Source organism: Polyodon spathula, chromosome 13 (genome assembly GCF_017654505.1).
Source record: "Polyodon spathula isolate WHYD16114869_AA chromosome 13, ASM1765450v1, whole genome shotgun sequence".
Classification (NCBI taxonomy): Eukaryota; Metazoa; Chordata; class Actinopteri; order Acipenseriformes; family Polyodontidae; genus Polyodon; species Polyodon spathula.
In genome coordinates, this window is record NC_054546.1 from 34159791 (window position 1) to 34172145 (window position 12355).

General features: G+C 38.6%; 1 protein-coding gene across 1 annotated transcript in view; it reads left to right on the forward strand.

Moving 5' to 3' along the window:
- Positions 1–12355, forward strand: part of LOC121326075 (septin-7-like) — a 37991-nt gene that overhangs the window by 12753 nt on the left and 12883 nt on the right. Inside the window, exons 3-5 of the mRNA XM_041269227.1 lie at positions 3347–3453; positions 11245–11345; positions 11883–12017. Coding sequence (XP_041125161.1) covers positions 3347–3453; positions 11245–11345; positions 11883–12017 — 343 coding nt within the window. The remainder of the gene's footprint in view (positions 1–3346; positions 3454–11244; positions 11346–11882; positions 12018–12355) is intronic.

Genomic DNA, 12355 nt, shown 5'->3' on the forward strand with positions numbered 1-12355 from the left:
CCACCTGGAAAGTCTCTCTTTGGCCTTGAATCTCAGTCTGTTTGGGCTGTGAATCTCTCTCTTTAGGACAGCCAACCCTTGGCATCTCTGTCTTTTTTAATGCTGTAGTTGGCAGCCATAGTAACAAGACTGTGCTATTTGTATTTAACCTTATAACGTGTATAAAAGTGCCAGTGGATTAGCCGCTATTCCAAACAGTACACAAAAGTAACAGATCAGTACCTAACAGAAAATATGATGTGTCAAGGTGAGAAAATAGCAGATTTGTGCTTTCTGTAATATCAATCAGAACCCATTTCATTTGTTCTTTCAGTCTCCACCATATTGGAGTGAAATCATTATCGACCAGAACTGGAAATTAACTAGTGACTTAGAAATGAACTCGGCTCCCCACTCGCTCCGAGTTTATGTGCAGCTTGGGGCCAGCTGTTTCGACTGTTGGCAGCCAGGTCATTTTGTGTTACAGTACAAAACTCCTGTGTTTACATGCTCTGCTACAGATGTTGGTTACCAAGTTAGAGTGAGACCTCAGGGTTCCCGTAACCACCTGAATTGAATTTGTGGTTCAAGTGAATTTTCAGATAAGACTTTTCTAAAGCAGGTGACGTCAACATTACCAGTATTAAAAATCTCGGTAAAAGCTCATTATACGGTATAAGTCATGAATTGGGTTTCTGCTGTGATGTGTAATTGCACATAGCAGGCAAAAGGGTTCTACATCCACTGCATGTCCTCTGGGGTCCAGAGTTCTGAGAGAGCCTTAAAACAATGTAGCACATGCAGTACATTTGCTCCCAAGCCTTGGTATTCAAAACCACAAGAACATTCGGCCCATCTATACTTGTCTGGTGCCAAGTAGCTGATTGCTCTTAAGGATCCAATGTCAACAACCTAACAACCAAATGAGCTTAGATGGGTCAACTAGCTGCTTCTAATTTGTACATTTTCTTACATTCTTTTGTAACCATTACATACCATTACCATTCTTTGTGTAAGTACATGTTTCCTTCCCTTTGTCCTAAGTTAAAGTGCTTAAAGCGCTTAAACTATGTCAACTCATATTTTTAAGATTTTAAAGACTTCCCTGTCAGTCGTTCTTCTTTGTTCCAAGCTAAATAGATTCAGATCTTGAAGGGCATCAGTTGGTGTACCTCACTAAGCCTGTTCTGAAATCCTAAGTGCCACTGCTAACGATTGGCAGGAATATACCTGAAACAAACAAACCATGTTTGCTTTAAATAAGCCACCAACAATTGGTACAAACTTAATTTACTCTACAAAAGAAAGCCTGGAAGTTTGTTCCGTGTAAATTGCTCCAGCATTTCTTGTGTTTGTTACTCTACAGTCCATATGCGTTTCAGATTAATCCCAGAAACTTGACAGCAACTATCCAAAGGACAGAGTTTGCGTCTCATTTACTTGGAGATGTTCCAGTACTCCTCCCCCTCTTCCAACCAAGCCCCTCAAGTTTAATTGCTGGCCTTTGATACACTCCAGAAGAGCGGTTTATCTTTATCTGGGAGATGGAAGACAGATTCTGTAGCTTTGCAGTGGTTTCTGTTCTGGGTGGTTCAAGTACTGTGGGCTGGATTTAGGACAGGAGATAGAGATAATACCAGGACTAGTCCCTGTAGTGCAACCATGAAAAAGACCTGGCATTGTTTTAAGAGTTATTGATACCTATTCTAGTCACTACAGTACCAACAGGACTGGAGAGAGTAGCATGCTACTACCTTGTTTTATAAAGTGGAGGGTGCTATTCGTGGTTCTTTTTCTAAACTAACCAGGGCTTAAAGGAATGAACTACTAAGGTAGGCTGAAAGAACTAAATCTGTTTAGCCTAGAGCAAAGGAGGATTAGGGTGGACATGAGAAGTCTTTTAACGTGTTCAAAGGATTTGACAGTTAAACCAGTATTTTAAGTGCAACACAGATCCCAGTACCAAAGGAAACAGTTTGAAGCTTAAGTGGAGATACTTAGAACTTCACACTGCAAGTGGTGAGGGTATGGGATTGGTTTTGATGATATACGATCACTTGGTTTCAGTCGGCTACTAGGAGCCAGACAAGCATACAGTGTGTGTGTGTGTCTTTTTTATTTTATTTTTTAACTGTATGTTAAACTGTAGAAGTGCAGTATTGGGGGAAAGGGTACTTGCAGTAGCTTACTAGGAACCTACAGCAACTGAAAATAATTTAGATATTTGATTTAATATCGAGTAATCAAAGAAACTACAAAAAGATAATGCAAAAGTCTACCGAAGCCATAATAGTAGTGCAGTATTTCATGTTGGATTTTGAAATTGAAAATGTTAGTTTTATGTGAAGTATATTGAAAACTACAAAGTGGTATGTAATTCAATATGTTAACATAACATTTTTATTATTATGATGCAAAATTAGTTCATTCTATAGGGGGTGATGCAAACATTTAGCCATATCTGTACACTGTCTGCCCTGGCCAAAAAAGATAGCATCCTAATAAAAATGAATGAACATTTGGGAGCAAGCCAAGATGTTTGATTTACATTCCTTGGATTTAATGAGACATTTCATCTCATAGCCACTCATAATAAACTGGGAACAGTAAGCAAACCTGTGTATATCAAGACAAACACTTATGAGTTTGTTATTATTCTTTATTTCTTAGACACCCTTATCCAGGGCGACTTACAATTGTTGTGAAACACTGTAGTATCATGTGGGGTACTGCATTTGAGAACATCTGTCTGTAGGCCACACTTGGGTTTTTAGGTTGAGGTCACAGCAATTTTACTTTTTCATGAAACTGATGGATTAAATTTCAGTCATGGCAGGGGATCTACTGTGGTGGCACGGACATGCTTTATTTGTATTGCTGTCTAATATGTGTGTACAATGCATAGACACAATAATATTCTCATAAAGTTTCAAGTACTAATAAAAGTATGAAAAATAATAGTCGAACCACAAAGGTTTTTGTTTTTCAGTCAACATCATTTGAATATCATAACTGATTTTGAAGGATTAAAGGAATTAATGAATTTGCAAAATTAATGAATTTGAATACAGTGCAGTGTTTGTTTCAGGTTCTTGAACCGCACATCATTGAAAACATATTTGAATAATTCATATAGCCTACATTTTTGCTTAATGGGATAAGTCATGCTTGTCCATATGAGAGGTACAGCAAAGTTTTTTCCATTTAATAGGATCAACTTAATACGTTTATAAAACACTAGATTTCCTGACCATAAAAAGCCTGCAACTTAACTGTTCTTAGCTGCTTTCTGTATCTATCTAGCAAATGCATTCCAAATTTGAATGAGGCCAATACGCCTAACACTGTGTTTCATTTCATGTTGCAGGTGAATCTGGCCTTGGTAAATCGACTCTGATTAATTCACTCTTCCTTACTGAACTCTACTCTAAGGACTACCCCGGCCCCTCTCAGCGCATCAGAAAGACAGTTCAGGTAAGAAACATGCGGTGAAAGTACAATGGGATTGCATTAGGATGAATCGGTTAGAGGCTTCGCTTCATCGGGCTTCCTTCTCACTTAGTCAGCTGATAGGATGCTTGGTATCCAGTGGCTGTGTCAAATTTTCTATCCTCCAGTTTAGTTTCAGCACATTATCTGAACACCAGGGCTCACTGCTTCCCTGTCGTTAATAACTCAAGATGAACACAAGCTGATATTTAAAGAGCACAGCTGAAATCCAAGGGAGGACCATTACATGAAAATGGTATGTCTTCGATATCAGACTGATGGCAAGCCCCAGATTGCTGTGGTGGTGGGTTATCGTAATACATAGTGGGATCCTCAAAGTCCGGGCTATTGATTTGCTTCTTTTAATGTACAAACATTACATTTTCTTGCAATGAAAATAAACTGATCTCTTCCAGGAAAGTCTTTACTAAATTCTTGCTATCGGCAGATATCTGCCCTTTTTTTTTTTTAAACTTTTTTTCACCCTCAAGTCTTGGCATTTTTTGACTATTTGCAGTTTGGTTCATTGGTTTGTAGCTTGAGACACAGTCACGTGGCAGCTATTTGTGCTTGTTGTGTATGTAATCTACAACCAGGGAACTGTTAGGATGGTATAGGGGTTACAGAGCTGAAGTTGGATAGTCTTGTTTTACTGTAAACCTATATGATTTGGTCACAACTGCACAATACTATAATATTGGCTGGTATATGGAGTTGGACCAGGCCAAAGACGCTGAAGTACATCAACGCTATTTCAAAGCACATTTCTCATGCACAATATAGATTGCCAAAGATCATTAATGCGCTGTTGTAGTTGCGTTATCCCTGACTGCGCTAGAATCTGTGCACTTTTCTCTAAGTGCTTCTTGGAGCGGGACCCACGCTGCATGTAGTTGGTTGTCTTCTCTTGATGTATACTCTCAGTCGGCACGGATAACACAGGGAAGGAGCTGGAAAGCTTCGCCTCAGTCTGGGGTCAGCATTGGGAAAAGGAATGTTCTCACGAAACCTGATACCCTGTTTTCTTTTACCATGAAATCTCCCTATTTGATGCCGATTTTCATTCTTAAGAGTCGGGCTAAAATCCAAACATATTCCACATCCATTAATTATACTATTTACCAGAACATGACATCTATGAAGATGGTAATTCTTGGAAGATGATGTTGCTATGGGTGTAGCTTCAGAGCAACTCAATGCAGGGTGACACAATTTCAGGATAATAAGATAAGCTGTGTTGGTCTATATACAAGAAGGTTTTACCTTAAAATAGGTTCAGCTGCAAGTGTACAGTATATAAAATAAACTTGAGCAAGTAAAAACAGGACTTGAGAAAGTTCCTCTTGCAATTAAGGTCAGTTTAGGAAACAACTAAGAAGGGTATCGGTGAATTTCAAGAGAGAAGAGTTGTTTTATAGTGTGTTGATACCTTGGGGTGCCAAGTAACACAAGCCTGGTAACAAGTTTTTCTGGCACATAGTCATTCACTCATCCATGTCAACATTTTGAAATTCTTGGAAGCCATTTTGTGTTCCTGGACAAAAAGCCCTTCCAGTATCTTTTTAAGGTGGAATAACGAAGATTTGTCACCTGATTTTAGAATGGCAATATTTATTTCACATATATGCACATTTATACAGACACAACACTGTAAATGTGATGGTAGCATTTGTTTCCTCACACAGGTAAATTCCTGTGCTAGTTAGTAATGGTAGAAAAACAATAAGAGTTTAGTATGCCATTGTACTAATGAGAAGTAAACCATTTTTGCTTTTTATCAGTACAAACAGCCATTTACTTGGCACTATTGTTGTTTAAGGCCTTGTCTTGATATGTATCATACCAATTCATCTGCTACAGCACAGTAGAGGGTGAGAGGGGAGCTATGTTAAAGTTATGTTGGACAGCTATTCCACATTTAAATCTATTAACAAGATTGGCTGTGGATGTCATTTGACATTAAGGTAGGGTAGATTGAAAAAAAAAAAAAAAAAAAAAAGTAAAATAGATTGGATTTCCAAAGAGAGCGATTGTTTAGTTTAAATTTAAGATTAAGCTAGTGCAATTGTGCTGTATAAAAATTCTCAAGGAATGTGGTGTGTGTTTTTTTTTTTTCTCGTGATTTGTCAAATAGTTTACAGAAGGCTGTGGTTCTCAGGAAATGAGAGGCTAGGAAAATGACCCTTGTGTATAGAGAGGTGAAAGTGACTATGAAATTGCATTCCATGTTTTAATAAGCTGCCTTGGGTGTCACTCCAGAAGTGATGGTTTTGCATTTAAGAACCAACATAAAAGATCCATCTTCAAATTAAACTTCAGTCTTTCTAAAGTTCATACAGCTACATGTTAAGCTCTTCCGGTTTTTAAATATGTGAATTGAGGTACTCAGGTTCTGCTTAATCAGAGTAGACCTTTTGGTTTATATTCTTCGTACATAATAATAATAATAATCTTTATTTAGAGCGTTTCACAGTGGACCACCATTACAAAGCGGTTTACAAGACTTGGGTGTGTGCAGAGTCACTTACAACAACATTTCACCAGAAAGACAGAGCACAGGGAGGTTAAGTGACTTGCTCAGGGTCACGCAAGGAGACGGTGGCTGAGCTGGGATTTGAACCGGGATAGTTTTTGCTGAAGGAGTGGAAGCTCCCAAATGCAAACCTGATGTATTCAAATTCTTCTGTAACTCAGATTTCAAGAAATAGCCTGTGATTTGTAAATCTTGTCTGCCTAAAATCAATGGAGATTTAACTGTTCAGTCTGGCACCAAGACATGTGATCTTTCTTTCTTTTTAAAGTTTTATAATCAAGTTTGTTTAGTATCTACATATGTCCTGTGGTTATGTTACAAGAAAATCATTTACATAATGGATACGTTGAAATGAATGCAATCCTAGAATTGCAGGCTATACCTGGACCTTCTTTCTGTTGTATGTATTTTAATAGAATTTTTTTAAAGTGTTCAGATAATTTTATTTCTACCTTCGATTTTACAGTGCCTTTGTGAACCAACACATTGTACAAGTTAGACACTAAAGCGATGGATGGGGGCTTTGATGGGGAAAAAAACAGCCAGCACTTTGTTTTCAAGTTTACAGGCTGTAAAGAAAGCTGTTATAAATGAATGAATTAAATTCCAGTGCATGCTTATCATGAGCTTAAACCATTGTTTCCATCAGCAACGGGTCCCAGATTAATAATAGTGGTGTAAATCTTTATAGTAGAAAAACATATTGATGGTTGAAGGAGGACAGAGTTGAATTTAAATTCCCTTGCTGTAAACTGACAACCTACTTTGTCAGACCTAGGACAAAAGTGATAACATATTCCACCTGTTGATGCTTAAGTGACAAAGCAAGGGAGAGGTACAGTAGGTCTTGAAAAACACTTGCTCAGTGTTAAATTTGATACAAGAAATAATTCTTCATACTGCCAGTGTAGGTCATTTTTTTTTTTTACTGTAGTGACCATTTCATAATGTCATGGTAGAGGGGTTTTGTATGTTACTGACGTGACCCATTTCAGCAGCCTTGGCTTTGGCCTACACACTAGAGTAGTGGTTCTAATGGGTGCAAATTATTAGTACTTTGTGAATGCTGAAAGAAAATCTGGTTGTGCTCTTGTCAACATTCCTTTGGATAATTTTCTGGCCGATTTCTTCTTGGCTCCTTGGACAATGGTATTGCTGGGAGTTGATGTTTTCAGCCCGGATTGTAAGACTTGCGCGTCTTGGTTTACTGTAAACTGGAGCTGGAGTTAATGGAGTTTCACAGCTACGCCCACGGTGGTTGCTGCATCTGTGCGATTTGGCTCTGCAGTCTTTTGCTTTCCTCTAGTGAAAAATGCTTTCTGATCACCCTGCCAGGAAATTTGAGAAATGGCAGCTTCTGTCCCTTTGCACTGCCAGAATCCCTAAGTGAACCACCTTGAAGAGGAACCTTGCATTATCCCTCTCTAAAATGCTCTTTCTTGGAGCCCCAGGCTTACTCCTATCAGGGTGAAATGGGACTCCCCAGATGTATGTCTCTATCAACGACAGCCCAAGACTCTTCACGGGGGAATAATTGATTTTTTTCACTCTCCTTTTATCTTCCCGTCACAACCATCAGTCACTGCCCCAGCCATATTAAAACATATAAACTACTGGCAAGTTTAAATAACTTTTTGTAAGCAACCTTTCAGTCGCACCCCGCTAAAAGCACTCAAGCACTGTAACTGGAAACCTAGTTTTTTCTGCAGTATATACTATCTCTAATGGCTGGTAACAGCTTTGTAGTTTTGCTACAGGCAGTAGCGACCTTGCAGCTCAAAGCTCAAAGCTATAGCTCTAGTGTTCGTGCAGTGGTCAACCTATAAACATGTAAACACCTCTGTTTAGTTTACTACTAATTGTATAAATATGTCAACATGGCAGCCTTATGGGGTCTGCTGTGGTGTTTAGGGATTTTCCCACTGAACACTACCAGCAAATAAGGAGTAGCTTCTTAAGTAGGCTTCCTAAATTGGACAGAAGGATACAAATATCAGTAGTAAAAGCCTTTTTACTGGTATGCTGTACCACCGAACAACAAATATTTGCTATATTTTACCTGAAGCTAACTTATATTTTTAAGGGGCAATGCTTGTGTACTGCCATTGTGTTAGCTATTCTTTTTTAAACTTAACTTTTAAAATACTTAAGACCGCGGTATAGTACATTGTAGGCAGCCTGTCAAACTGGTTTGGGGGAGTGGATGCAGACCGGCACTGCTTGTAAGCATTGATAGGTCAAGCACTGAAATCAAACATTTAAGCCCTTTAGCAACCAATGCACTTATAAACATACAGACACTTTGCACTGCTCGCTGCAAAAGCAGTTCACCATTTCTTTGTAGATGTTCAAATTCTTCCTCTTACTTAAAACCCTAATATCTAGGTAGTGCTTTCTAAATAATTGGATATTTTCTCTGAAAGCAGATTTGAAATCATAATTAACTAGCATCCAATGTACAAATATTCAGATCTATTCAAATAAATTACATTTCTGAAAAATGTTTTCCCTTTATTTTTGCAACCAGAGTTAGCTTCACAATTTCACATTTTGCACCGGAACAAAAGATTATAAACAAAAGATCGTCCGATCGTATTCGTGTCTGGATGGCGCAGGCTAACCTGCTGAAGAGCAAAATAATCTATTCCCTGCCTGGATCCTCTTTCGACCTCGCTTCATTGGAGAGTCACGCGACGGCACATTCAATCCCACATGAGAGTCAAGCACACAGAGGGGGTAATGTTTACAATGGACTGGGTAACCAAGTATATAAAGTAGAAAGTGACCAAGTGGAAATGTCATAGAAAGAATCCCAGTGTGGCGTCTCACCCCGGCACATTCAAACATAAGGTCAGCTAACCTTAAGATTTGGTCATCTTTTCTAGTTTTATTTGTCCTTTTTTGTTCATAATTTGTATGTGTATATATTTCACACAACATATCACTAGTCTTTTTGGCACCACATTCTTCATGCTGTCACTGCTGGTTTGCTGAAAGGTCGCTACATTATTTGATTACATCCAGGTCATGAAGTACTCAAAAGGAACTGGCACAGATAATGACAGGTGAATTCTGATACAGGAAGAAATTAGTTAAATATTGGATAAACAGAACTACTTCTAATTAATATCATACAAATGTAAGGAAAAAAAACCTTTAGGTTTATTTACAGGTTAAACAGAAAACATTACATTAAATACTATACTATGTACAATTCTTTGGAGAAATGTAATGATTTGAACTTCTGCGCATAAAAACTGGTTAATTCCAGTGTGGTAATGAAATTATGTTTTTTTCAGCGGGTGATGATAAGTATTACAGTAACAAAACTCACCAGTCGGCGAGTTGTTTCCTCCTGCGTTATTGGTACATTTTTCACTGAAGCAAAAGCTTGAAAGATCAGGCTCTTTGTTAAGTGTGTTCATTTCGATTTTCATCACTGTGTCGTGTTTTGTGTCTGGATGTCGCAGGCTGACACGATAAAGAGCAAAATACTTTATCCACCGCCTTGAGCCCGTTTGGACTTGCACGTCATTGAAGAGTCAGGTGAGAGTACAGGCTTGACGCTGGTCCGGGGGGCTGTCGCATTTATTTACTTGAATGTGTGTTTTGAGGTAGAACTGATCAATAACATTGTTTACATGAGCATCTGGGAGCAGTACAAGTAAACAGCGGCACACAGGCCCTGTGAGATGGAAGCGAGTTCATTGGGCTGGAATCAAAACAGTGACGTTCTGACAAGGTTTTCTGATCCAGCTGAGAGCCATACAGCATTTTCTTATAAACAGATGTTTGTGATGGGTGCATTTTAAAGACAGTCCTACAATTCAGTTTGTATTACTTACTTGATGGGTGTTACAGGTTGAAAATCTCAAGATGTAAAATGTTATTTTGGTGATTATTTTTATACAGTACTGAAGTGGGTGTTACACTTCAGATTTTTGCACAGTACTAGAAATGGAGACGATCACTTGTCAGTAGCAGATGTAGCAGATGCTTTGATTAAGAAATTATGACCGACTGTTACCTATATCTCAAAACGCTTTTTTTACAGATGGTTCAGATTTTGTAGTTGGCAGTGCAGCAGTGAATGTCGCCGACGTTCTGTACTAGCTATTTAAACACATACACATTTTAGTTTTGCTTCCTACAGGAGAGGTTACAGAGGACCCTAATAACCTCCTGTCTGCAGGTAGTGGCACGTGCAAGCCTGTTTACTGCGTAGCGTGTTACAGTGAGAAGTCTTCAGGGAGTAGGCTGGTGTACCTGCAGCTGTAACTGCCTTCATGCAATGTAATCACGAGAAAGCCACATGTCATTTCTAATGATGTGGAGTGTACAGAACCCCAAATTAATACAGTGCTCTCTTGTTATTTCATTATTCTATAATTTACAGGTTCGTTTTAAATTGGTTGCGCCTAGGGCTTCTGTTAAGTTTTTTATTAATTTCATTTTTCAGTGCTTATTTTTAGCTGTGCCTTGTTATCGGGGCTTTTGATATACTGTATGAAATGTATTGTTTTCTGTTACTTTCCAAAATGCTATATTTTCTGTCACACTGTTTATAGTAACTCAACACTACTTGCACACTTAAATTGTACCTTCTTTCCTTTGCTGTTTTCTTCAACAAAACCCTTATGGTCACGGACACATTCTTGTGGGGTTTTTGTGTGTCTAGGCATTTTTTTACCTTTTGCCACAATATGCAATTTTGTATTCAATCCTCCCTATCTAAATGGAATATAGTTTTAAATCCTGCGAGAAAGTCTCAATTCCTAATTTGTAGTCTTGTTTTAAATCTTACAGGTGGCTTCAATAGAAATATAGAAATTTGCTGCCACTCAGTAGTTGGGGTGGGTTTAAAGTATTCAGATTGAATCGATGATAGAAGTGAATAGCTGTGGGTCTTATGAGAAGGGCTAGAAATATGTTACCATGGCACATTTTCAGAATGACTGCATCACTGGCTACTCAATGTTACCACCTAAGCCTCTAATCCCTCTCCAGCCATGGTCAGGCTGTACAACTGGTGTTTTGGGTAGGTGTCTCTTGAAAAACTTGACCTCCATGATCAAACCTAGTTGGTGATATGGTGATGCTTTCTGTTCTTGAATTGATCAGCTCTCTCTCTCTCTCTCTCTCTCTCTCTCTCTCTCTCTCTCTCTCTCTCTCTCTCTCTCTCTCTCTCTCTCTCTCTCTCTCTCTCTCTCTCTCTCTCTCTCTCTCTCTCTCTCTCTCATCAGGTTGAGCAGTCTAAAGTTCTTATTAAAGAAGGGGGAGTCCAGCTAACCCTAACTATCGTTGACACTCCTGGCTTTGGGGATGCAGTAGATAACAGTAATTGGTGAGTATCCATTGGCTGGCTGGTGGACATTTTCAGAAAATTCCAAACTGAACAATACTGAGCAAAAGATAAAACCAAACCGAAAACCGACATTTGTGAAGTCTCAGCACTAAGCCGCCAACATTTTCGGGAGATCATCGCACACTTTATTTCTACATGCAGATGGCTCATATTAATGTTGCTTAACAATTAATATAGTAACATGAATTGGAAGTTTATAATAAGACGTACCTGGTTGATTCTGACAGCCCTCAGTAGGGATAGCCATGGCTCATACAGGGTACTGTATTCATCTTATTTGTCACAGTTAAAAAAAGATATGTGTAAAAATAGTGTGTCCCGTTCTATTGTCAGTACAAATTGAGTCTGAGCTGTATACTCTGCAATATTTAGAAATATTCTCATTCTCCTGTTAAATGTTCCTGAGCGATGGATAATATATTTCTGTGATGTGGACAACAATGGTTAAGTAAGTTTGTTCGGTAACACTTTAAATGACAGTTTCAAGAATATTCAAGATGTTTGTCGGATTTTCAGCTGGCAGCCCGTTATAAACTACATTGACAGCAAATGTGAGGATTTCCTGAATGCTGAATCTCGGGTCAACAGGAGGATGATGCCGGATAACAGAGTCCACTGCTGTCTGTATTTCATCGCCCCCTCAGGCCATGGGTGAGTACTGCAGCACTCTTTTCATTGACGCGTACACAGGCATATCATCTATCCCATGTGTTTAGCTATTTAAAAGATCACCCTACCGTATAGTTAGGATTGCTCATTTTCTATGTTTTATATTTTCACAAAATATCCTAATAATTCACTCGCCTTTGAGAGTATTTCATTGGAACACCATGAAACGTATTAATTATACAACAGGTTTTGATTTTCATTTGAGTCATTTCTGACCAGCAGGGCTGATCACACATTGTTATTGAGTGGGGCAGTGATACTAGTATTCATAGTCAGTAATATCAGGTATGACACTGGGGTACATTGATACCCTAGAATCA